At 36.1% G+C, this 26609-nt stretch overlaps 3 protein-coding genes across 10 annotated transcripts; 2 read left to right on the top strand and 1 right to left on the bottom strand.

The window, feature by feature from the left end:
* Positions 1–7472: 7472 nt before the first annotated feature.
* LOC132163126 (cation/H(+) antiporter 3-like) lies at positions 7473–11733 on the bottom strand. Its single transcript, XM_059573318.1, has 3 exons — positions 11467–11733; positions 9160–10161; positions 7473–8579 (listed from the first exon to the last, which is right to left on the bottom strand). Exons 1-3 carry the CDS (start codon positions 11731–11733, stop codon positions 7473–7475), a joined length of 2376 nt encoding a protein of 791 aa, XP_059429301.1.
* Positions 11734–14647: 2914 nt separating this feature from the next.
* Positions 14648–20935, top strand: LOC132164224 (anthranilate synthase alpha subunit 2, chloroplastic-like). The gene is made up of 11 exons (XM_059574685.1): positions 14648–14932; positions 15405–15589; positions 15681–15870; positions 16239–16390; positions 16572–16687; positions 17789–18035; positions 18118–18174; positions 18357–18509; positions 19011–19091; positions 19444–19530; positions 20382–20935. Exons 1-11 carry the CDS (start codon positions 14746–14748, stop codon positions 20703–20705), a joined length of 1779 nt encoding a protein of 592 aa, XP_059430668.1. The 5' UTR covers positions 14648–14745; the 3' UTR covers positions 20706–20935.
* A 2457-nt stretch (positions 20936–23392) lies between these two features.
* On the top strand, positions 23393–26383 carry LOC132164215 (probable NAD(P)H dehydrogenase (quinone) FQR1-like 3). Of its 8 annotated transcripts, none has more exons than XM_059574661.1 (7): positions 23405–23455; positions 23532–23589; positions 23678–23726; positions 24404–24501; positions 24626–24719; positions 24844–25109; positions 25942–26383. In XM_059574661.1, exons 4-7 carry the CDS (start codon positions 24476–24478, stop codon positions 26186–26188), a joined length of 633 nt encoding a protein of 210 aa, XP_059430644.1. In that variant the 5' UTR covers positions 23405–23455; positions 23532–23589; positions 23678–23726; positions 24404–24475; the 3' UTR covers positions 26189–26383. The 8 variants fall into 8 exon arrangements, with proteins under 8 accessions (XP_059430649.1, XP_059430642.1, XP_059430644.1 ...); XM_059574665.1 differs by having other exon boundaries at positions 23678–23720; XM_059574660.1 differs by having other exon boundaries at positions 23678–24501.
* Positions 26384–26609: the final 226 nt, after the last annotated feature.

The following is a 26609-nucleotide window of genomic DNA, read 5'->3' on the forward strand; positions in this document are numbered from 1 at the left end:
ACAGTCTAAGGCAAGAATGTCTTACTTGAAACGTCAGCTACAGACCCTCAATCAGGGATCTAAAACATGTTCTGACTTTCTCAGAGAGGCCAAATCTTGGGCAGATTTACTTGCAGCACCAGAACATCCTGTTAAAGAAGACGACCTCATCTCATTTGTTTTGGGAGGTCATAGTCCTGCCTACACAACATTCATCACTCTCTACACCTTTTCCACCTGAACAACTAGCATGTCTTTTGAAGATTTCCAAGCAGAATTGCTCAACCATGAAATTCTGTTTGGCAATTAGCAGCATTTGTAGCAGCCTATCACTGAGTCAGGGAACTTTGCCCTCTACTCCCAGAAGCCTAAATTCTCCAATACTCATCATCATAAGGGAAAATCAGGAGGCCCTACAAGGTGCAATTATCAGACAGGAGTCCCTCCAATGAGCAATTATCAGACTAGTCAGAAGCGCACTGGTAATCACTTTCCCAAAAATTCTTTTAGTAGTCAACCTAATTACTTTACTTCTGGTAGAGCTCCTTGCCAAATCTGTGGCAAAATAGGACACCAAGCACTTGACTGCTTCCATAGAATGAACCACTCCTTTCAAGGTTGTCATCCTCCATCCCAACTGTCTGCCATGACTGTTAGAGCTCACCCTCATGTCACAGAACAGCATGATGAAGAACCTTGGTATGCTGACAGTGGAGCAAATAACCATGTCACAGCAGCCTTGGATAACTTAACTCTTCAAGAACGCTTTAAAGGTGATAAGGAAGTGGCTGTAGGTAATGGTACAGGTCTCCCTATCTCAAACACAGGTCCCTCTATCCTCTATCATTCCAAAGTACCTTTTAAAGTGAACAATATTCTTCATTGCCCTACTGCTGTAGCTAACTTACTCTCTATCCAAAAATTTTGTGTAGACAACATGTGTTGGTTTATATTGACTGATTCCTATTTTTTTGTGAAGGACAACTGCACGGGGCAGACTCTTTTGCAAGGGCCAAGTAGAGATGGACTTTATCCAATTCTCCTCTCCAAAACAGCAAATAAATCCAGGAGATTCACTGCCTTCATTGGAATCTCAGCCTCCTCTGTCATCTGGCATCGTAGACTAGGACATCCAGCTCCTCCTATCATCAATAAACTTAGGCAGAATGCACAACTGCCTATCTTTGGTACTCCCTCACATCCATCATTATGTGAATCATGTCAAGTAGCCAAGTCCAAATGTTTACCTTTTTTCTGAATCCAATAATGTAACCTCTGCTGCTTTAGAAATAATACATTTAGATTTGTGGAGTTCTCTCATTCCTTCTCTTAGTGGATGTAGATACTATGTTACATTCATTGACAATTTCACTCATTTTTCTTGGATTTATCCAATACAAAATAAATTAGAAACCTTTGAATGCTTTGTTAGATTTAAGTGCCTTGCATAAAACCTGCTGTCCAAGAAAATAAAAAATTTTCAAACAAATGGAGGAGGTGAGTTTACCTCTAACCAATTCAAACACTTTCTCACTTCCAATGGGATAGTCCATAGAATCTCCTGCCCTCATACACCTCAACAGAATGGGTTGGCAGAGAGAAAACATAGGCATCTAGTTGAGACTGGTCTAACCTTACTTGCTCAATCCAAACTCCCACTTTCTTACTGGGTTGATGCTTTCAATACTGCCATGTAGCTCATCAACAGAGTACCCATACGTGTACTTAAATATCAGACTCCATACTTCAAACTGTTGCACAAAAATCCTAATTATTTTATCCTCAAAGTCTTTGGGTGTGCCTGTTATCCTCTTCTTCGACCATACAATTCTCATAAGTTAATGTATAGGTCCAAGAAATGCATCTTCCTAGGTTACTACTCTAATTACAAGGGGTACAAATGTTATGATCCTCTCTCCAGGAAAAACATCATCAGTATGCATGTGGTCTTCGATGAAAACACATTTCCAGCTCAAGATTGGATAACATCCCTACAAGGCACTCCTACAACTGATTCTGTCTCCTCCAAGGTAATTTCCCTCAAATTCACACCAGCCACCTCTGAACCTACACAATCACAGGATCAACCCACTACTACACTCATTGTTCCAACCTCTAACCCTGTTGAACCAAACTCACCTCAGCTGTCTAGTCGTTCCAGCACCAACACAATTCCTTGTTCCTCTGTGGACTCAGTACCACTGCAGTCTCCTTCCCAGTCTCCTATTTTTTCTACAGAACCTTCTTCTCCTACCAACAGTACAGCTACTCCATCTCCCAGTCCAGAACCTCTTCCAACACCTATCTCTAGTGCAGAATCTTGTCCCTCCTTCACCCCACTACCTCACCATTCCATGACCACCAGATTACAAGTTGGTACCAGAAAACCCAAAACTTTCCCTAACTATAAACTATATCTTTCCACCAAACATCCTTTAATGGCCATTCATTCTAATTTATCCCCATCTGCCTTACCTCCTACCCCAACCAGATTCTCTCAAGCAGTGTCCTCTCCTCATTGGCAACAAGCCATGAGTGAGGAATTCACTGCCCTCCAAGCCAACCATACATGGACTTTCTGCCCACGGCCACTTCACAAAAATGTCATCACTAATAAATGGGTTTTTAAGGTGAAACAAAAGGCTGATGGCTCTCTTGATAGATTCAAAGCTAGATTAGTAGCTAAGGGGTTTGAGTAGAAGGATGGACTAGACTACACAGACACCTTCAATCATGTCATCAAGTCCTCCACCATAAGAGCTATTCTTGCAATCTCAGTCCACTTTCAATGGCCAACACGCCAACTAGATGTGTCCAATGCATTCCTCCATAGAACATTGGATGAGGAGGTTTTCATGGAACAACCACCAGGATTTGTTGATAGTAGGTTCCCCAATCATGTATGCAAACTTCATAAATCTCTCTATGGGCTAAAATAGGCTCCTCGAGCATGGTTCAATAAGTTAGCCACTACTCTGCTCAGTCTTGGCTTCCTTGGGTCCAAAGTTGATTACTCACTTTTCTTTTATCACAAGTCCAATGTGCACATATTTCTCCTGATTTATGTTGATGATCTCATTGTGACTGGTAATTGTCTAGCTGCTATTACTCACCTCATTGAATGTCTCAAACAGTCTTTTGCCTTGAAAGACCTCGGCTCCCTGCATTACTTTCTAGGCATTCATGTTCAACCATTTACTGGTGGCCTTCATCTCTCTCAATCCAAGTACATTTCAGATATTCTGGAATGTGCCAAGCTCTATGGGGTAAAGCCTGCCAAGACACCCATCCGAGCTGGGTCCAAACTCTCTTAACATGATGGTGATCCTCTTCAAAACCCAGCTGAATACAAGCAAATTGTGGGGGCTCTTTAGTATTGCACTTTGACCAGACCTGACATAGCTTTTGCTGTAAATCAGTTATGTCAGTTCATGCATTCGCTCACAACTACTCACTTGATTGCTGCTAAAAGAGTCCTTCGCTTCCTCAAAGGTTCTCTCAATCATGGACTTCAATTCAGCAAAGGGTCTCTTCAGCTCAATGCATATAGTGATTCAGATTGGGCGGGTAATCCTGATGATAGACGCTCAACCACTGGCTACGCCCTTTTCTTTGGTCCTTGCTTGATTAGTTGGAGTGCTAAGAAACAGCCTGTGGTCTCCAAATCAAGCACATAAGTTGAATATAGATCCTTAGCATTTTCCACTGCAGAACTATTTTGGCTTTGAATGTTGTTTCAAGAACTTCAGCTCTTTCTTCCTAGCACTCCTACCCTATGGTGTGACAACTTAGGAGCTTTTGCCTTAGCCTCCAATCCCATCTATCATGTGCGCACCAAACACATTGAAGTGGATTATCACTTCATCCGGAAAAAAAGTTGTCAACAAGGACATATGCACTCGATATATCTCCACTCTTGATCAGCCTGCAGATATCTTCACAAAGGGGCTTACTACTGCAAGGTTTCTCTTACTCCGTGACAAGCTAAGGGTGTGTTCCCCACCCATTAGCTTGCGGGGGGATGTTATAACACATCATCCAGCAGTGCTGCCATGTGCTCCAGATGATCCTACATTGCAGCCACATGGCCTAGATGATGATTCAGCAACATATGTTCTCAAAGGAAAGGAAAGCAATGCTGTCACTCACAAGAAAAGAGAAACATAGCTGCCAAGGATTCACTGAGAAGGAAAGAAGAATATCACTGATATGCAATCTCCAGCTTTCCAAGATAAGATATACAAGGATCCAAGTCATTACTAAATGATCTCAATGTAATTGGCAATCCCACTAATTCAGGGTTGTGTCTTGTCTTATACCATTTTATTCTATTGTCAACACTCTTGTATAAGGTGTATATAAACCCCACTATATCAAAAAGACATCATTGAATGAAATAGCCTTTTAAGCTCTATATTGCTCTTGTGTTTAAATTTTTATATCTATCACATTATGGTTGTTAGTTGTTAATTACATTCTTTGGCTATTTTACAAGGGTTCATCGTACATGCTTAATTTTAGGGAAATTGTACTTACCTTCTAACGTCTTTCCAAACTTCAAAAATTCAAAACATGTGGATTTGATGTATCAACTATTGTTAATTATTCCTTATTATTAGTGTTTTTTTATTTTATTTTATTTAACTCAAAAGGCTAACAAGATAAATTTCTCTTATATTATTGTAAAATTTATAAAAATATGAATACACATTGCACATTTATAACTTCAATCTAGCACATTTTCTTTAACTAATAGTATTGAAAAATTATCTTAGGGCTGAGTCAATCTGTCTCATATGCTAAACTAGGAGCAAATGGAGGAGTTAGTTAAAATTATCTTAATATATAGGGAAAAATGCAAAATCAATCCATGTGGTTTACCTGATTTGCAATTAACTCTTTATGGTAACAAAATGAACTTAAAGGTAACCATCAAGAGTGGTGGTTCAATGGCCCAAGGAAATTCCCAAGTGGTTAGGTAAGTACTAAGGTGTGGGTTCGCAAGTGATTTGCAATTATCTCCGCAATGGAGAATTCTCATGCCTGATTACTATAAACCACCTGAGTTCCCATTGATGCCCTAGTGGGGCGGGCGGTTAAGTTATTTCTAAGTGTCTTAAGGGTACGCCTGCGGTTTCCGCCGTCTAGGTCCGTAGTCCCTCACGGGTTGGTGTTACTATGGTTACGTTTCCCCCTCCAAACTTTTTTGCTTAGGAAAAAAAAAAAATGAACTAAAAGGTTTTGGCTCTAACTATCAGAATTTGTTAAGTCAGTGAACGAAATTTGATTATAGGGACTAAATTATTTTTTTGGCATACTTCAAAGACCTTTGAATTCATTTTGATACCACATGGAGCTAATTGTAAATTAGCTAAACTACAATGACTAATGTTGCATTTTTCCCATATATATATTAAGCAAATTATATTGCTATTTTTTTTTTTTTTTTTTTGGAAATGATCCGTTAGCCTTCTTCTATTTTGAATTCATTCCAACTGTTAAATTCTTTCATGTTTCGTAGACATATTGTTAATAATTTCCAATTGACTCCACACAACTGGTAAATTTGAGGTGGTAGACAAGGCATTGTAGTCATAATTATGTGATTATATGCATTGTTGTGTTCTTCGGTGACTTGGTCAAACGTTTAAAAAAATTGAAATAAATTCACTTAGTACAATATAAGTGAAAAAATTAAGAAATAAAATTTGATAAGTAAATTTAATTATGTAGTGGTTAATGCAACCTATATGAGTGGCACATGAATTGCCACGTCAATTTGTAAAACAATTGTAATAAAAACTATAATACTCGTTACAACAATTAGTGTAAAATCGGATACCTAGCTAGTGTACTTTACACTAATAGCCTCTTTTTTTATCTTTTTCTTTTTTTCTTTTTCTTTTTTCTTTTTAAATTGAATAGGGAAAAAGAAAAATGAGATTGTGTTAAGAAGCTTAAAAAATTATTTTAGTATATCGATTTTAAAAAAATTGTAATGTTACCCTTACTATTGATGTTAAATCAAACGATAAAAATAGTGAAATGATATTTTTATTCCAAAAAAACTGGGGAATTTACATGCCTCTAGACATTGTAAATTGTTGAAAATTTGATATATTAAATTAAAAGTTTTAAAACTTAAAAAAACTTCAATTGCAAATGTAATGAAAGTGAAGTAGAATTTCCATGAGAGAAAAGAGAGAATTTTCTGGTAGGGGTGTCAATTCGGTCGGTAATAACCGGCGGTAACCGGGTACCAACCTGCCAACCGGTAACCAGCTACCCCGGTCCGGTTATACAAAAACCGGTAATTATCGGTTTTTGTATTTTCACACACCTGATTATAACTGGTAACCGGGTGTGTGTATATATATATATATATATATATATATATATAGTGTTAAGGCCATATTATATTATGTTTTTAATATGTTTATGACTATTTTTATTGTAAGGGGTTATTTCTTTTGGTAATTGATTTGTATACATACTTGTTTTAATTTTTTTTCTTTGGGTTTTTAGGGCACTTTTAAAATGTATTATGAAAGCCAAGAACAACCATAACTAAGCCTAGCTTATTGGGCTAAAAAAAAACATAATAATTTTTTTAAAGAGTAAAAATGCCGAAATTAAGCCCAAAAAATAGGTCCAAAATGCACAATTTTTTCAAAACCCGATTACGGGTTGGGATAACCGGTAACCGGCCGGTTATAACATAATTGGGTAACCGGTAGCCAGTTACCGATTCTGGTTTTCTAAATTTAATAAATGGGTACTCCGGTTACGGTTACCAATTTTAGCCAATAACCGGTAACCGGGACCAGGTACCCTAGCCCGTACCAAGTTGACACCCCTAGTTTCTGGTTCAAATTCCAATACTTATACTCTGTTTTTGTATTTCTTGTTTGTTTGTGTGCGTTTTCTTGTTGAATCAGCTTCAATTCACACTTTCTCTGTCAAATGTTGACTATGGAAACCCTCGCCCTTACACTCCGTCAACTCTCCAATTAGCTGCTCCATTGTCCATTAACTTTAATGGGAGAATCTCATACTCAAGGCCAAGCTCCTAATGTCAACTTTACTCGGTGTCTCCAAGTGTTTGAAAATTTCCTCACTCAGAAAAAGAAAAATAAAGCTTCGCGCCAAATCTAACAATAAACCTAACAATAAATTACCTATTTACATTGGGTATAATTTTAGAGTAATGCGCTATTTAGTAGACTGCTATACAACTGTCTTATAACTTGGATGACGTGGTCATGAAAAGCAGTCATTGATTTTTTTTTTTTTTTTTACAAGTGTTGATCCAATTTTTTTTTTCTCCTCATGAGAACATCATCAAATTATATGATAATAGTATAACAGTCTACTAAATAATATTATTCATAATTTTATACATACACCATGAGAATGAGAAGATAAATGGATAGAGTTTCCTATTTGTGACGGTTAGAAGGATATAAGAGCTATCCGGCTTCCCAAGTTGAGGACTAGGTCTTCTTTTGTTGTTGTTGCACCACAAAAACAGAAGTTGTGCAGTTAAGATTTAATGAGACAAGCAAGTCTCCCATAATTCCCAACTCTGGAAATTCACTCCATTCTGCAAGCCCAGATGTCTGCGAAGTCTCTACGTTATGCCGTCTACCAACAATAATAAGGTCATATTCATTCATCATACCTCGAACTATCAATGCCGTTTGAGCCCCATCTTTCACAATTTTCTCTTGAAATATCACATATTCATTACCCACATTGTTAAGTTTAATATGATTTAGTATCTCATTGTCAAACAATTTCTCCAAGCGGGTATCACCTTCAGTGTCAGATGCAATAAAGTGAACCACAGTCAGGGCAATTTTCGAGTGATTGGCCATGCGATTGGCAAAAGCCAATGCCTCTCGATCATCATTACCTCCTAAAAAGAACATGGCAACAGAACATAATGATTGTGATGAAACCGTTTGGCGACCTAAATAACCACGGTCAACAAGAATCCCAATAGAGCAGGGGGCTAGTTCAAGCATACTGCAATTTAAGATTCTTATGGTACTGTCCTCTGATTCAACAATACCATTAATGGACCACTTTCGGTGGAACGGGAGTACTATGAGGGATGTAAGTTTGTCCAATCCAAGGATGCATATGTCTTCGTGCATGGACTGCAGTACTGAGATTAAAGTGAAGATATTTACTGATACAACACCTTGATTGTCTTGTTCAAAGTTGTTGAAGGCGTGAATGACATTCTCAGAATAGGAACTATTGGACACAGTCTTTTTCTGCACTTGGTGGGAAATAAAAATAGGAGATGTTCGACCAATTAACTCAATAAGGTGAAGCACATAAACAGCAAGGGGCCTTTCTCTAGATGGGCAAGACACTTCAAGTAGTTTGATTACAGCAGCAATACTATCTGGCCTATGAATGCAAACTAGGATTCGGAGCTCTGTGTTGGCTCTGCAATGCATAATATCCCTTTTTTGGTATCCTGCATATCTTCTTGAAGGGTGGTACAAGAACTTCACTAGGAGTGGCACAGAAATTGCAATCACTAGGATGCTAACACATGACAAAGTGAACACCTGGTCTGTCATGACCTACACTTAAGTAAACAAAATGTTAGAGAAAACCATCAAATGACGTTGTTCAAGAAAAAATTGTTTTTTTCTACTAAAGATTATATATGTGCTAGAATATGTATTTTGCAATATAGTATGATATTTCAAGAAGATCAATATTTTCTTTCCTTCTTAATTCTAGGACTTTTGCTTAAAATACCTTTAACCATGAAATATCAACTCATCACATTTGGAATAAAAGATAATTTATTATAATGCTTTCATCCCTTTCTTTACATCTCAATGTTGATTTTTCTTTAGGGTTAGTATTGTACGTTGAAAATTAAGTAAGGGGATAAGAAAGAAAAATCTAACATGCAATTTTCCTATCACAATGCTAGGATATAGGGAAAAAGGAATAAACTGTAGGTTTGAATTAAAGATGATATATATTCACACCATAAAAAAAAATTAAAAAAAAAAAAAAAAAAAAAAAAGGAAGAAAGAAGAAGAAGACGTCTATCTAATTAATGTATATCACAGGCACACACAATGAAACCAAAAAGAACAAAGGTAATTTCATTTTCTAGGGGAAAAAAGGGAGAAAAGAAATAGTTACCTCAGTATCGTTGAGAAATGAATAGAATTGTAGTTGGGTTGCACCTTTGAAACTCACTAAGAGAGCTAGTGTCAGAGCATCGTTTAAAGGCATTTTAGCGTACAAAGGAGGAACCAAAGAACCCAACATTTTGGCCACAAAAATCAAAACAATGAGGATTCCATTGAATGTCATGAAACTGTTATCGAATTTAATTAAACGCAGATCAGTTCTCATAGCACAAGTAGTCACGAAGAGTGGCAGAAACACATCTGAAACGAAGCAGTTAAACTTGTTGACAATGGTTGATCCTAAAGGCGGTCCATCTGGTATTGCCAAACCGAGAATGAAAGGTCCAACTACTAAACTCCCACCAAAAAAATTAGAAAACAAGCTGAATCCAAGGATCATTAGCATGATGGTATGGATGTATGCGTCTCTGATAGGCCTGCCTTTCGGTGTTTGCCTGATTACCCAAAACATTGCTGGTCGAATTGCATATACAAGGACAAAAATATAGATGATGACTGCTCCCAAATCTATAGCCGCAAACATAGTACCTTTCTCCTGGTAAATTCTAATTAAGAAGCTACTAATGACAGCCAACAAGGATAACATGTCGCATATCATTGTTGTAGATAGGCTTAATCGACCAAGTTCAGAATTTAGGATCTTGAGGTCCTCCAAAAGCAAAGCAAGGACTGGAAATGAAGTTATACAATGTGCTATTGTTATATATGGAAGTTCATATGCTTCTTCTTTCAACCATAGCCTTCCAATTTTCACTTCGAATGACATCCCAATTAGCAAAGGCAACAACATGCTTGCAACACCAGTAAACAAGGCTTTTCTTCCATTTCTTTTTATCATTCCTATATCCATTTTCACCGCACTCACAAATAGAAAGAGTGTGAAACTAAGGACAGACAAAATTCCTATTATTTCTTGACCCTGAATCGAGAACAAAACATTTTTGAATATTTTGAAGCGTCCTAGGAGAGATGGACCAAGGATTATGCCCACCTGGTTCACATAAAATCAAGACAACTGTTCAATTACAATAAATAGAATCTCCACCTCAACAATCTCATCAAATATGTAAATGTGCGATCATAACAAAAGAAAATTTCTATTTACTAGACGGTTATATATACAACTGCCATACAATTGAGATGGCGTGAAAAGAAAAATTAATTATTAATTTTTTTTTTTTTTAGGAAACTTCACTGACCTTTCTTGATGTTTCATTACTTCTTCAATTGTACCCTGAAACTTTAAAAAGTTGTATTGTTGGGTCTCCTTGTTTGAAAACTTTATAATTTTTCCATACCGTTAGGATTTATGGTTAAATAAAACAGTTAATAAGTAAATGTCTCTTATACCTTTGTAAAACTTATAACATTACAAAATTATCATATTTAAATACTTAATTTTTGGGGAAACTTCAAGACCCTCATGAACTTTCATTTGTCGTGACACTACCCACTCCATGTTTAAAAACGCTTAATTAAGGGTATTGAACTTTCAATTTATTTGAATTACCTCATTTAGGATTTTCAATTAAATCATGTCAAAATACCCTTTCATGTATATATATATATATATATATATATATATATATATTGCAAAGATGTTGCAAAAATATTGGAAATATGTTTTTTTTTTTTTTTTAAACGTCTAAATCTTTACAATTTTTTATTTTATTTTTGAGGAGAAACTTCGCGGGGCACTTTCAAAATGCGTAGAAGTTCAGCGGGATTTTTGTGAAGTTTCTCCAATTTTTTATAATAAAAAAGCATGTGTATTTTGAAAATATTTAACGAAAAATCCTAACTGAATGGGGTAATTGAAAGAAATTGAAAGTTTAATCTTAATTGAGAATTTTTGAATTTCGGGGATTACTTTCAAAATACATGAAAGTTCAAGAAGGTTTTTGAAATTTTTCCAAATTTAAAAAATGAAAAGCATCCACCCACAACGAGCTTGGCGGTGAGCCGGGTCAATGTCCTATTTTTTTGTCTTTTGGCTTTATTCTTTAGGATTTAACGAAAAATCCTAACGGTCAATTGACATTGTAAAGTTTTCAAACATGGTGACGTAACATTGCAACTTTTTAAGGTTTGAGGGCATAATTGCAAATGTAATAGAACAATAGGACGAGTAAGTAAAATTTTCCCTATTTTTTACAAAGTCTTTTTTGATCTAAATACTGATTTTCACTACCACCTTATTTCAATTTTATGACGTCGTATAATAATTTACTAAATAACATTAATTACCATAAGAAAAACAGAGGGAGGAAGCGGAAGGAAGCAAGAGAGCACATACAATAAGTTGTGTGGTAAACTTGGGGATCCCATAACGCTTAAGAATGTAATAGGAGGCTTGGGTGAAGGTGAAAATGAGAACCATCTGCAGCTGAAGTAGTGGCAACGTATACGGCACAACCCCATAACGAATGTAGCGCCACATGCCTTCTGAATGGACCATCGAGGGAAGCCCAGTACATTCCTGTATGATCATCGTGTTGCTTGCATTATCATATGAGATTGTATAATCATCGGTTAGTGTTACTGTCGAAGCCTCTCCTGCCATTTGCCTGTGTCTGCCTCTTTTGCTTTTTTCACACAAAGAAATTTGATCTCTCTCTCTATATATATATATATAGAAAGAGAGAGAAATGTAAGACCAGGCAATAACGAACCTTAATATTTCCTGTTTTCAGGGGAGAGTATTGGCGGTTAAATTGGTTGTTCATCTCCAAGAGAAATGATCAACGTCCATCATCTTATGGTTTGTTGGAAAACAATGGATTAATCAATCGGATGTTTTTCGTTTGCGAAAGAGGGAAACAAAACAAAACAAAAAAAAAAAAAAAAACATTTGGTCAAAGATTCTTCTAGAAATTGTCAACATCTATCACCTGAATTATTGTTGTTAGTTTCTGATAACATTCTTTGTCTATTTTACAATTGTTTATCCTGACAATTGACATGCTTAATTTTAGGGAAATTTTACATACCTTCTAACTACTTTCCAAACTTCAAAAATTTAAAACGTGGGTATTTGATGTATTAGCTTCTTTCAATTATTTCTTATTATTAGGGTTTTTTGTTAGCTCAAACTATACTAATAAGTTAAACGTCTCTTATACCATTGTAAAATTTATAAAAATAAAAAGCTCACCCACATCACAAATTTTTAACTTCAATCTAGCGCTTTTCTTAAACAAATAGTATTTAAAAAATTAGGAGAAACTTCACTTATGACTCCTGAACTACCACGTGTTTTGAAAAGACTCTTCGAATTTTAAAAGTCCTAACTTTACCCTTCGAACTTTCAATTTGAAAGTTTCTTTGGACTAAAAATTTAGAGAAATGTTAAATATGAAGAGCTTGATGGGATGCTCTTTGGACTGCTAAACTACCACGTATTTTGAAAAGACCTCCAAAATTTAAAAAACTCTCAATTTTACTCATCAAACTTTCAATTTGATGCAATCTACTCCATTCAGTCAATTTTTGACATTAAACCCTACCGTGGGTGGCCCCGACCCAGTCGGCGAGTCTCTGGCCGAGATCCACCGTCGTGACTAGTGACCCAACTAGGTCACTTTTTTTTAAAAAAAAAAAAGAAAAAAGAAATTAAAGGTAAATTTGGAATTTTATAAAAATGTTAGGAGTTAAAAGTCATTTTATCACTTTTAACGTTACTGAGTGTGATACAATGCATCAAATTGAAAGTTTAGGAGTAAAAATTGAGAATTTTTGAAATTTATAGGATTCTTTTCAAAATACATAATAATTTAGGAGTCTTAATTGAAGTTTTTTCAAAACATTATCTTATGGCTGAGTCAATCTGCCTCTTCTACTAAACTAAGAACTGACATATATATATATATACACACATATAGGAAATGATCAGTTACCCTGGCCTTCTTCTATTTTGGATTAATTTCAAAGAGCTTTTTCGAAAAATCTTCATTTTTAAGCTTTTTTTCAAATGTGCATTTTGGCAATTTTCAGAGTGAAAAAGTCAAATGAGTATTTTTGAAAGTTTTTACCAAACATGCGAGCTTTCTAGATATTAAAAATACTTTTTAAGCTCCCTAACTCAATTCCAAACAGGCTTTTAATTGGCAAATGCCAAATCCTAGTCTTTATTTGAAGAGAAAAAAAAAAATTGTGTGTTGATCTCATAGGGTGAAAATTCATTAGGATTAGTTGCAACTTTTTGAGATTTGAAAAAAAGAGATGTTACAAAGACATGAGATAGGCAAGAGACGTAAACGATACATTTTTCTTTGAAAGAATATTACAAATTGGATGATAATTTGAGTAATAAGTATAGTTTCCTTAACTACATATTGTAGAGCATGAGCTGACACTTTTTTTTTTTTTTTGTATGTTCGGACAAGGGGAGAGTGGGAATTTTAACTAATAACATATGCTTCATGATGCGTGATTCTGAGTCGATTGAGCTACTTAAGGAACTTTTTTTTTTTTTTCTTCTTCTTTAATCATGCATTAGTAGTCACTTATAAATATTTCATCTAAAATAAGTAAAAGAAATGAGAAACTTTTGTTAACCTTATGAATTTTCATTATATTTGCAATTTTTTTTTTAATATATATATATATATATATATCAAAAATTCTAAATCTAATGTATCAAATTTTAAGAAATTTGTAATGTTATCTGTAACGTTAGGGTTTGAGGTTTATTCAGACAACAAAAAAAGGTAAAATAACTTTTATACCCCTTAATTGAAAAAAAAAAAAAAAAAAAGAAAAGAAAAGAAAAGAAAAACCTAAGGAATTTATACGGGCTCAATTATGATTTAACAAAATATCGTGACCGACATTGCAAATAATTTAAAGTTTAATATTATAAATTGAAAATTTTTAAACTCAAAGGATGGATCGTAAATGCAATAGCTAAGTGCAATTTCCATTAGGGGTGTTAAGTGAGCGAAGCCCGAGCTCACTTAGTTCGTGCTCGACTAGATTATTAAATGAGGTGTTTCATGAACACAAATACTAGCTTGAATATTAAACGAAGTAAGTTTGGCTTGACTCGGTTAGGCTCGTGAGCAGTTCGTATAAGGCTCAAATTAGTAGTTGTTCACATAGTTACTCATATTAATATTAAAAATTGATGATTTTTTTTTTTTTAATAGCATCATTTTATTATAAAATGATGCATATCCTCTCTTCGAGACCAAGTGCCTTACTATATTAACTCAGGCTCCATATTCGACTAGCCATGCTAAACAAATGCTTATATACAAGCTGGCTTCTTGAGCCGTTTAATAGTACTTTAAGTTTAAATTTACAATAAAAAAAAATTAAATTAAGTTAAATATAAGAGCCAGCTCGACTTATTATGAGCTCAAACTCAGTATTTTGCCTCCTCCTTGAACTCGGCTTAAGTTCAAATAAAATTTAAACAAGCCGAGGCAAACAAGAGAAGTTACACCCTAATTTTCCATAAAAGAAAAGAGGGACGTTTCTGGTCCAAATTCCAATACTCTGTTTTTGTGTTACTTTTGTTTGTGTGCGTTTTCTTGTTGAATCACGGTTTACTGCTTCACACTCTCTCTGTCAAATGCTGACTATGGAAACCCTAGCCCTCACGCCCCGTCAACTTCCGTCAACTCTCCGATTTGCTGCTCCATTGTCCGTTAACTTTAGCGGGAGAATCTCATGCTCAAGGCCAAGCTCCGTCACCCTACTCGGCTCGGGCTCGCGTGCCCGTGCACTCAGATGCTCGGCTCAGTGTCCTCCGTCATTTGGTACCTCCGATTTCTTCTCCAAATGCTGATATATGGAGTGAAATTATGTTGATTTTCTTGGGTTCTGTTTGGTTGCTGTGAAAATTCATGAAAATAAAAGAAAATAAAATGACATTTTAAGTGTAGGGATTGCGTTTCAGAATTTTGATATGGTTTCCGATCTAAATTTTAGTTTTTGGTCCCGATTCGTGATTAATCGATGAATCAAAGCTTCAATTTTTCTTCTTCTTCTTCCTCTTCTTCTTCTTCTTATACCATTTGAATTGTTACCAACGGGAACATTTGATTTGTTTGGTATCCGAGAAGACAAAAGCATTATCTTCTCTGAGTCTTACATAATGCTATGAGGCTCTGTTCTCATAGTGGGGATTCTGAAACAGAATATATCATTGATAAACCTAAAAAAATGTTAATTTGATTCAAATGAATGAAGTGTTTGTGAATATTGATTATTATGATGCATTTCATGCAGTTGAAAATTCAGAAGAGTTTTTTGAAGCTTCCAAGAAGGGGAATTTGATTCCTCTATACCGATGCATATTCTCTGATCACCTAACTCCGGTGCTTGCATACCGGTGTTTGGTGAAGGAAGATGATAGAGATGCTCCAAGCTTTCTGTTTGAATCGGTTGAGCCTGGTTTGGGGGGTTCCAGTATTGTGAGCATTTATAGTTCTGTTGTACTTTGTAAGTGTTATGCATCCACATGAGATGTGAATTATTTATGTTTCAGTTGGATGAATTATGTAGGGACGGTATAGTTTTGTTGGAGCTCAGCCGACAATAGAAATTGTGGCCAAAGAGAATATGGTTACAATTATGGACCATGAGGAAGGGCGTAGGACAGAGGAGATTGTGGATGATCCAATGACGGTTCCTCGAAGAATCATGGAGGGATGGAGACCCCAACTTGTCGATGGACTTCCAGAAGCGTTTTGTGGTAAGAGAAGGGGATTAAATTAGTTTTCTATGTTGCTGGATCCATGTTGGAATATCTGTGTCCTCTCAGTTTGATGGAGATATGGGTTCTGTTTCTTGTGTTTGAGAGAATTAGGTCCTGCCACTGCCAGTGCTAATGTATTTAGCATAAAAGTACCCCTAAAGAAAGTAACTAATAGAAAAAGGTTTAATTCATACTACTCACATTATTAATTCATTATGATCGCTAATATGTATATAGTTCTACACTCTTTCTTGACCAGGTGGATGGGTTGGTTTACTTGTTTACTTCTCATATGATACAGTGTGCTATTATTAATTCATTATGATTGCTAATCTGTATTTAGTGTTACACTCTTTCTTAACCAGGTGGATGGGTTGGTTACTTCTCATATGATACTGTGCGCTATGTGGAGAGCAAAAAGTTGCCATTCTCTAGTGCCCCACCTGATGACAGGAACCTTCCTGATGTTCATCTTGGCCTTTACGATAATGTGATTGTGTTTGATCATGTGGAGAAGGTAGTTTTACTTTGATCAACGAGCTACTTTTTTTTTCATCAAACAGATCACTGGGTTTTTGCTTTAAATTTTGATTGCAATGGTTTGATGGTTTCTTTTGTGAATAATTGTATATATGAACATTTACACATATTTATGTATGTTTTTAAATCAATAATCAAGTTAATTTTGTTGATATCAGAAAGCATATGTGATTCATTGGGTGCGGATGGATCAATATTCTTCTGCTGAAGAGGCCTTCAATGATGGCATAAAGCGTCTGGATGCTTTAGTATCTAGAGTACATGATATAGTTCCGTGAGTAATCATTTTGTGTTTTCTTTCCATGCAACTCATTACATTTCTGTCTCTTATTAATTTCAATTAAAAAGTGTATAGTTCAACTCTAAATTTGGTAGTTTTTGGGGTGGGTAGTGTTCTAATAAGCCTCTTGGGGTGTTTGGGGTGGGGTTATAGAAGAATATGAGGAACGGTTGCTGCTGGGGGAGGGGAGGGGGGGTTTCAAGTCATACCAGATTTGAAGTGGGAGATAGTTCCATGGTTAGATTCTGACATGTTTAGTGGGGATATGGCTCTAAAAGAAGCCTTTCTAGCTTCGGTAGCGGCTCACTTGGAGTTTGTTGGTGGCACCAATCAGTGGAATGTAAATGTTGCTAGAGCAACTCATGATTGGGAAGTTGATGTCTTTGCCTCATTCTTCAAGGTGTCATATTCAGTTAGAGTGAGATGGGAAGATGAAGACAAGCCTTGGTGGGCCCCCTCAAAAAGAGATTGTTCGATGTTAGATCCTTCTACAGTGCCCTGAGTTGTAATGATGTCTTTCTTTTTCCTTGAAAGAGTGTTTGGCGGACTAAGGTTCCTTTGAGGGTGGCTTTTTTTGCTTAGACAACGGCCCTGAAAAAGATCCTTACCATTGTGGTAGATAGGTGTATGTTTAGAAGGAATGTGGAGTCCATGGACCCTCTTCTTCTCCACTATGAGGTTGCTTGTGCCTTATGGAATTTTATTTTTAGGCTGTTGTGGGTTATGCTTAGACAAGTTATTGACATGTATGCTTGTTGGTGGATTATCGATAGTAATTAGAGTACTGTTGTGTGGAAGATGGTGCCTTCGTGTCTTTTGTGGTGTCGATGGAGGAAAAAAAGACAAGTTTTCAGGATTGTGAGAGGACTTTGGAGGAGTTAAGTTTTTGTTCTTCAATACTCTGTACCATTGGACAGCTGCACTTATTTTTTCTTTGATGCTTAGTTATCATGATTTCCCTTTTTTTTTTTTTTTCCTCTCTTTCTAGTTAGGTGTTTTCTCTAATATACTCCTTGTGTACTTGGGGGTCCCTTTCGCTTTTAATGATATTGTGATTGCTTATCAATTTTTATTTTTTTTTAATATAAATTTCAGCCCAAAGCTTCCTGCTGGTTCAATAGAGTTATGCACTAATCTCCTTGGTCCTAAATTGGAAATGTCAAGCATGACAAGTGAGGAGTACAAAGAAGCAGTATTGCAGTCTAAAGAACATATTTTGGCTGGTGATATATTTCAGATTGTATTGAGTCAGCGTTTTGAACGAAGAACATTTGCGGATCCATTTGAAGTCTATCGAGCTTTGAGAATCGTCAATCCTAGTCCGTACATGACCTATTTACAGGTTTTCTGGCTTTTCCTATCACATTTTGCTCGAAACGTATATGCTAAAATTGAAAATCTGACTTTTTCATCCATTTGTTCAGGCTAGAGGGTCTATCTTGGTTGCGTCAAGTCCAGAAATTCTTACACGTGTGAAGAAGGTAGCTATTATATTAATCCAAGGAATTGCTGCACAATTGGTTTCATTTGCCTTTTGTTCTGGTTCTATTAGCACATATATGATTTAGAAATTTAATTTCTCTGCCTATTTTATTTTCCACAAATAGCATATCATTTGCATTAGCTTTAATAACATGGATGCAAATTTTCATTTTGTTGACAGAGAAAGATCACTAATCGACCACTTGCTGGTACGGTTAGAAGAGGGAAGACACCTAAAGAAGATTTAATGCTCGAAAAAGAGCTTTTAAATGATGAAAAGCAATGTGCAGAGCACATTATGCTAGTTGACTTGGGGAGGAATGATGTTGGAAAGGTTTGTACTCTTTATTTTGCAGAGTGCCAAAGTCTTCATTACATAGTTCACTTGTGGTTCACTTATATTATATCTAATTACAGTCTCTAGGTGATTTTTTTTTTTTTTTTTTTGGTATTCCTCGGCAAGGAACCTGTATTATGTGTCTCTGAAGATAGATTTCTGAATTTGCAGTATTTTCTTGTCTTTGGTAATTTGACATTCATCCAAGATACTTTTGGGATGAGTTCATAAAGTCAGCATGTTGACCAATTCAATTTTCACTTGTTGTCATCTCTCTCATATAGCCTGTTTCCTATTTCACTCATCATAGTTTATGTTGCTAATAGTTAATAGTTTTACCCATGGGTCTATATTGTGGTGGCTTTTTATTAGTTGTTTTGTGGTTACACTTAATACTATGTATGATGTTCCATCTATCTTTCAGAATCTTCATAAGTTTTCCAGTAAACTTTCATCTCATGGCCACAATCATGTATTTAATTTGGACTGATCATGTAGGTCTCCAAACCTGGTTCTGTTAAGGTTGAAAAGCTCATGAACATCGAGCGGTATTCCCATGTTATGCACATCAGCTCAACTGTAAGTTCTTCCTTTTGTTTGTTTATTCATAAATGCAATTTAGGACTAAGGTGGTGTATATACTCTTTTATTTGTTAATCGTGTCATGTTAAACATCTTAATCAATGATTGACCCAACTTGTGCAGACACATTTAAATATTAGATTCGGGTTTGTTGCTCATGAATTATATATCTAAAAATCTGTCGAATATCTTGTTTCATCATTTTTCTTTGAATTCATCTTCAGCTTAGTTCTTATAGTACGCTTTGGGAACAGGTCTCCAAATCATTTATTTTAGTCTTAATAACTAAATGCATTTAATGACAATATTATTCTTTGACCTCATTTGGTGACATAAATTGTCTTTGCAGGTCACTGGAGAGTTACTTGACCATTTAACTAGTTGGGATGCTCTGCGTGCTGCCTTACCTGTTGGGACTGTTAGTGGAGCACCAAAGGTGTTTTTTCCCCCTTTTAGTCACCATCTCTGTTCCACTTTTAGCAATGCATCTATGCTTTGTATTTGTTTTTGTTTTCTTACAATGTTTCCAAAGATTTTTGGATATTCAACTCTTTAAGAACCCAAAACTCATTCAAGTTAATTCAACCTGTCTAGTTCCATCGGGATTAATCAAATAATTAGGGGTTTGCTCATCACAGACTTTTTTGGCACGGCAGTTAGCATATACATAGATCAGGATTTCTTGATTTATCTTCAATTGACCTCCTGTGGATAGTCCTGCTGATTTGGTTTAGCATTCTCTTGGATATAAATTAGTATTAGATATAAAATGTGAAGATAGTAAGGTTTCAGAATTTTTATCAGCCAATTGTGATAAGCATTTTCTAGGGATTTGGCCTTGCTAAGAGTGTAAAAAAATTTGGGTTTTGAAGTTCCAACTTCCTAATTTCATTTGAGGTGAATAATTTTAGTGTAATTCCACTGTTAAAGTTTTCATATTTTTTAGGGTGTTCCAGTAAAATAGCTAACAATTTCCTGTCGATCTTGCATTTCCAAGAACTATGTCTCATTTGAAACCTCTTGAATAAAACACTGAAGCAAATTCTCCCTTGATGTTGCTTCTAAACACACCCTATGAGCTCCAGCCCCCGTGCAGAATTTGTGACCAAGCTGAGATTTTTCTTGATATATTTGCAGTGAGAGCAATTATATCTGCCATTCACACAACTTTTTAACCACTTATAAAAATGTCACTCATTGTTCTTTGGCTGAGAATAATCTTAATTATTTAACCCTCTGTAAGGGTTCACTCTTAGTTTTCCCATTGGATGCTCTGTTGCAATACAGGTAAAAGCAATGGAGTTAATAGATCAACTGGAAGTCACAAGACGCGGGCCGTATAGCGGTGGATTTGGAGGCATTTCATTTTCTGGAGATATGGACATTGCCCTCGCTTTGCGAACCATAATTTTCCCCACTAATGCTCGTTTTGACATGATGTTCTCATACAAAGATGAAAACAAGCGCCGAGAATGGGCTGCTCATATTCAAGCTGGGGCTGGAATTGTGGCTGACAGTGATCCTGGTGATGAGCAGAGAGAATGTGAGAATAAAGCTGCTGCACTTGTCCGTGCCATTGATCTTGCAGAGTCTTCATTTGTGGAGAAATGAGTGAGATTTTATCCATTTATAAATTTTTTGTTTTTTTCATCCATAGCTCCATTTTTAGCCTGAAGGATGAATGGAGCTCCTTAATATGTAAATGGTGGGAGCTTATGTTTTTGGTGTAGTTAAATTTCATTCTTTCCCTAGTGGTTTGATGATTGGTTAACCTGCCTGTATTGGGTGCAAGTTTTGGAAAAAATGTTAAAAGGACTTTGCCAATTAAGTTGGTACACCCATGGAGCTAATTCTCATACATTTATTCCTCTCTTTAATTAATTAATTAATTAATGGGCTTGGTGTCTTTTGATTGTTTTCTTTCCATAAACAAGAGCATCAAAGGCATTATGAAACTCAACCTCCGATCTCTCGTGACTCATGGCCTAGTGGTGGCTTACCTTTGAATACAATGAAGTGGAAAATACTTGGGGTGCTACAGTTCTTACTACATTCTTTTTACTTTTTACAAATTTACGTGATAGTTCAGATTTTATGCAAATGAGTGTCACGTGGGCTGTCATTTGAAAATTCATGTTTTAGTGGCTGATATGTAAGTGTCATGTGGATTGTCACATCAGTTTGTAAACGTAGTAAGTATTATGTGGATTGTTATGTGGCAGTCTATATTTTAGTAGCTGATATAATAAGTGATACATGAATTGCCCAATCAATTTGTAAGGAACTTGTAAGTAAAAGTTATGGTAAGTAACACGTGAATTGCCATGTCAATTTGCAAGGGACTTGTGGTAAAATGCTGTTGTAGTAACAACATTCGACATCACAAATCTTCCTTTTCTCACTTGATGAAGCTGTCAAAGCATATAAAAATAGAGGATCAACAAGCAAGAGTGGCTAATTTTGACTAAATTGACTATCAGACATGAAGCATTGTGATATGTAAATTGAGATAGAGATCACTAGGTAAATGTTAAAAAGCCTTTATAGGGCTTACTTGTCCAAGTAAATCTGGCAGCCCACCCACCCGTTCGAACAAGTAGGTATTGGGTAGTAAATGACATGGATCGGGGTTATATCGTCTATGGATTTCTTAGTTTTTGGACTAATTATGTTGAAGATAGAGGTTTCCAATCGTTTTAAATAGGATCAAGCTTTGTAGATATCACTCTTACAGGATTGGCTTTTCATCACTTCATTTCTCTTTTTGGCTCCATTTTGAATCATATAATATACTAAAACTGGAATATTATATAATGGACAAAAATTTCTTCCAAATCCGTTTAGAGAAAATATCCTCCAACCCATTTAAAATAATGCCAAGTGTCTATAAACATCAAAATGTATATTAAATTCTTAACGTCATTAATAGCAGTTTACTAACTCAGACTAAATTTAATGTGCTTTTTGAATGTTTATAAATACTTGACACTATTTTAAATGGGTTGAAGAATATTTCCTCCGGATTGATTTGGAGAAAAATTTCTGTCCTTATTATTATTTTTTTTTAAAATGAATCAATGCAGTTTTATTCTTTGATAAACGAGCATAAAGCTCAAATAACTCAAAGCAAAAGTTTTGAAGCAACTATAGCTAAAGCTATAAGGTTACAAGCATCAAAGATGACGTATTATATTTCAAACTCAAACAAAATTCGCTCACTTATGACTAATTTTCAAATTAAACAGCATATCTGCGCAAAACAGACTCAAACCAATGCATAGGTAGTTCTTATTCCTCGGCACTAAGGATAGATAACCCTAAGCTAAAGTTTATCATCCTCAACCTGATAACGTTCACATCCACAATCCAAAGGACTGGACCAAAGCAACAAACCCGAAGGGCATTAGGCGGGCAGATCGAGAGAGAAAAGACCGAGCATTATTACAAGCAAAAACAAAAACGATTAAAGGGAAACAAAATAAGACAAAAAGAACAGAAAATGGAAAGCCAGACAAAATTACAAGGAAATAAACAATATAAAAAGCACACCAAGAGGATGACAGTAGCCGAAAAGAAGAGCCGATTGCTCCCTTGCCGGAAATTGAAAGCGGAAGGGGCGTTGGAAGCTCATCGCGGTGGGGGCGTGAGAAAAGGTCCAGCAGAGGACGGTGGGCTGCGAAACATGTAGAGGAGATCGGCGGCGCACTCAAAAGGAGGGGGAAGTTTGAGTGAAACTCCAAGAGCATTACTCACAAAGTGTACTTAAACAAGCAAAAGAAAAAAAAAAAAAAAAACAACAACAACAACAACAAAAGCAAATACAAAAAAGAAACAAAAACAACTAAGGACCAAAGGAGGGGGAAGAGGCGGAGAGGAAGGGAAAGAAAAAAAATCGCCCAAAGAATTAGAGACATCAGATAAATAGACTAGTTCGTTAAACGAAAGAGGGTGATAAAAGGAGAGAGGAGAGGCAGAAAAGGGAGAGGAGAGGAGGGCCGGAGGGGGAGAACCTTTATTCTCCTCCTCCTATGGCTGTTAAAGATGAAACCCTAGCAGGGAGGGGCTAGAGAGAAAAAAAAACCTTGCAGAGAGGGGAGGGGAGAGAGAGAGAGAGAACTTGTAGGTTTTTTTTCTTAGATGAAAAAAAGTTTACTTTTTAAATTTCTGTCGTTATATGATTGTTTGTTTGTGTAGTTAGTTTAGTTGTTTCCACAACTATAAATTAAGGACACGTGAACATTAAGATAACTACGCCTCGCCACGTCATATAGATTGTACTTCTCTAGAAAATCTTTTGTGGATGCTTTTACGTTTCATTGTCTGTTTCTCCTATCCTCTGCCACAGCCTCGCACTCACAAAGGTTAGATTAGCTTCAATTCTTCTTCGTTCCATTTGGTTCGATAAAAACTCCTTATTATATAAGGGTGTTTGTGCAGCTGAATGAAGTACAGTCTTCCTCAAGTTCTTTAGTTTTTGAGCAGTTCAATGAAATGGGTCGGTTTTGTCGTCTATGAATTTCTTAGTTTTTAGGATTGATTATGTTGGGTTTCCAATCGTTTTGCATATGATCCATGCTTTGCAGACATCGCTCTTACCGGATTGAGGCTATTGATTCATATAATACAGTACCGGTTTGCTTTTCATCACTTGATTTCTCTTTTTGGCACCATTTTGAATCATATATTACTGGAGTGCATTTGGCTATTGCTCGCAAAAAAATATTGTTTGGGAGTGTTTTTTTTTTTTTTAATTATGATTTGAAAATGTAGAAAAATTCATGTTTTCAAATCGCACGCAGTTGGGTGTGTTTCTAAAAATGCATGACTTTAATGGGTAAACTGTAATTCTGTCAAACGGTCAACTGAGTTTTTAAAAATCGCAAACTCAAACGGATAAAAGGGAGTGTGATAGCGATCAGTCATTCTTAAAACACTTCTGCACTGGATTTCAGAAGTTTACTTTTATTCTGTAATTGTATATCAGATTTCTGTTTTCCCCACTACTTTTAATCTGTACTTTTCCTCTGTAATTGTGGAAGATATATTCTCCATTGCCTTTGTTATATTAATATGGTTTGATCGCAAGTAGACAGTTGATGTTTAAAGATAGGCAGTTCAGAGAGTCGATTGACTTTGGAATCTAAAAAGGAAACCTCTTCTAAAAGGTTCATATCATTTGTGATGTCAGGGAAATCCATTCTCAGCAGCCCCTTCACCACGTTAAAAGAATTGTATAATAGTTTGTCTTTTGAGTTGCACATATTTTGCCGCTTTTTAATATATGCATTGTGTGGGTTGTGTTCATCCAGGGAGCCAGTTGTTTATTAACATGCAGAAGTAGTAAGTAAATCAAGATCAAAATCCTATTCTAGGCTGCTGCTATGGCGACCACCAAGGTCTATATAGTGTAAGTATCTCCTCTCCCTCCCTCCCTCTCAATGATTTTGAATTCAGTAGAAATTTATCCCTTTGCTTTTCTACTTCGAACAATAGCTTGAGAATCTGAGATGGTAATTTTTTCCTTTTATCAGGTATTACTCCTTACATGGACACGTGGAGACTATGGCAAGGGAAGTGCAACGAGGAGCTAATGCAGTTCAAGGTGTTGAAGCAACACTTTGGCAGGTAAAATCTTTGTGGATGAGAACGCATGATTATCACAAAAACAATGGGAAACTTAAAGAGGAAGGGGCCTTCTATTATTTTGGCACTGAGTTGAGTGTTGTTTGACTTGATTGGTGTTGTACAGGTACCTGAGACACTCCCTAACTTGATACTCCAAAAAATGAAGGCCCCTCCTAAAGCGAATGATGTAGCAGAGATCAGGCCAGAGCAACTTATGGAGGCTGATGGATTTATCTTTGGATTTCCTTCTCGTTTTGGAGTGATGGCAGCCCAGTTCAAGGCCTTCTTCGATGCCACCCATGAGCTATGGGCATCCCAAGCACTTGCTGGCAAACCTGCTGGAATCTTCTGGAGTACTGGTTTTCCTGGGGGAGGCCAGGAGCTCACTGCGTGAGTTACTTCTGCTTTTCCTTTGGAAATTTTTAATTGAGCTCTATCAACTTACACACTTGCAAAACTTGTAAAGAAATGTCTTCAGAAATTATTGCTTTTTGTTACGATTCCAAGGTTTAAGGTTTTAACTAAGTCGGTATCCAATAGTCTTAGAGTTTTGGAAACAATGGTTGGACTCTTAACAACTGGTATTAGAGCAGGCATCATATCACGGGATTGAGTCACAGATGAGGTGGCTTATAGGTTGAATTAAAATGTCTTTGACATTATATATGATCATAGCTTTAAGTCATTGAATACTAATAAGTGAATGGAATCGCCAAAAGATAAAAAAAAACTACCATCAAGTTAGTGTTGGTAAAGTAAGCTACCATGGACATCGGATTTGGAAGCGTGATAGATTGTTACGATCCTAAGGATTAAAGGGTTTAACCAAATCAGCATCTAACAATCCCAAGGCTTTTGGATCAATGGCCAAGCCCTTATCATTTCTTCTACGGAAACTGTTCTTTTCATATGCTAGTTGAGGATTAGGAGCTAAAGTTTGGAGAAACCTCCTATAATCCAATTACATGGAAACTCAATAATAACCATATTAAACAATTTTGGCATGGTTTCATAAATAGATTTGAGGTGCAGGCTGAGTTCACATCAACAGAGTTGTGGTTGTATCTTTGAAGGTTAACAATCTCCTCTGCTCTGATTGATGAAGTTTTTCCACTTCTCCCACCATCCTACCATCTCACTTTTCTCCCTTTGTCAAGAAATATGTTTATGTGCTCGATATCTGCCTATCTGGTATTTCATTCCCTTTCTCTCTTGCTTGCAGATTGACGGCTGTAACACAGTTAGCACATCATGGTATGTTATATGTCCCTCTTGGCTACACCTTTGGGAGCGGCATGTTTGAGATGAATGAGCTGAAAGGTGGCTCTTCTTATGGTGCTGGAACTTATGCAGCAGATGGATCTCGTCAACCAACAGAGCTAGAACTCGAGCAGGCCTTCTACCAGGGCAAATATGTTACCGAGATAGCTAAAAAACTGAAAAATCAACCCCTTTCGGCAGTAATGTAAAGTCTGACAATGTTAAGGAAGAAAATCTGAGCAAAGAAGGAAAGCAAGAGCAACCTTCACTCACCTATTACAAACTAATTGATGGTGACTTTCATGTATAAAATAATTACAGTTAATACGCATGGGATTATGTCTCCCAATTTCCTTGTATAAATAACCCATCATATATGTAAGTTTGTACAAAGTTTTTCTTTATTTGCTTGCCTTCTTTATTTTCTATCTCTGATTTCTAATGGACATTGTAAAGAAATTTTCATTAGAAATTAAAGAAGACTCTGGAGTCGCTTCCGCCAGAAGGTGGGTACGTTCCTTGCATTCTTGACTGAGGCTTAAATCTTTTGATTGAACTCGTGTGCTCGAGCGCTATGTTTTGTTTGTTAATGCTTTTTCGATGGTTTTTTTTGTTTGAAAATATGTTCAA

Source organism: Corylus avellana, chromosome ca10 (assembly GCF_901000735.1).
Source record: "Corylus avellana chromosome ca10, CavTom2PMs-1.0".
In the NCBI taxonomy this organism is placed as follows: Eukaryota; Viridiplantae; Streptophyta; class Magnoliopsida; order Fagales; family Betulaceae; genus Corylus; species Corylus avellana.

Excerpts from the sequence above, each read along its gene's own strand:
- LOC132164215 (XM_059574666.1), top strand. The coding sequence starts at position 24,476 with ATGGCGACCACCAAGGTCTATATAGT. Across the intron at positions 24,720-24,843 it reads TTGAAGCAACACTTTGGCAG|GTACCTGAGACACTCCCTAA; the intron begins GTAAAATCTTTG and ends GGTGTTGTACAG. Across the intron at positions 25,110-25,941 it reads GGAGGCCAGGAGCTCACTGC|ATTGACGGCTGTAACACAGT; the intron begins GTGAGTTACTTC and ends TCTTGCTTGCAG.
- LOC132164224 (XM_059574685.1), top strand. The coding sequence starts at position 14,746 with ATGCTGACTATGGAAACCCTAGCCCTCACGCCCCGTCAACTTCCGTCA. Across the intron at positions 15,871-16,238 it reads ACTTCCAGAAGCGTTTTGTG|GTGGATGGGTTGGTTACTTC; the intron begins GTAAGAGAAGGG and ends TTTCTTAACCAG. Across the intron at positions 16,688-17,788 it reads AGAGTACATGATATAGTTCC|CCCAAAGCTTCCTGCTGGTT; the intron begins GTGAGTAATCAT and ends TATAAATTTCAG.
- LOC132163126 (XM_059573318.1), bottom strand. The coding sequence starts at position 11,733 with ATGGCAGGAGAGGCTTCGACAGTAACACTAACCGATGATTATACAATC. Across the intron at positions 10,162-11,466 it reads AGTTTACCACACAACTTATT|GTGGGCATAATCCTTGGTCC; the intron begins GTATGTGCTCTC and ends TATGTGAACCAG. Across the intron at positions 8,580-9,159 it reads CATTTCTCAACGATACTGAG|GTCATGACAGACCAGGTGTT; the intron begins GTAACTATTTCT and ends ACTTAAGTGTAG.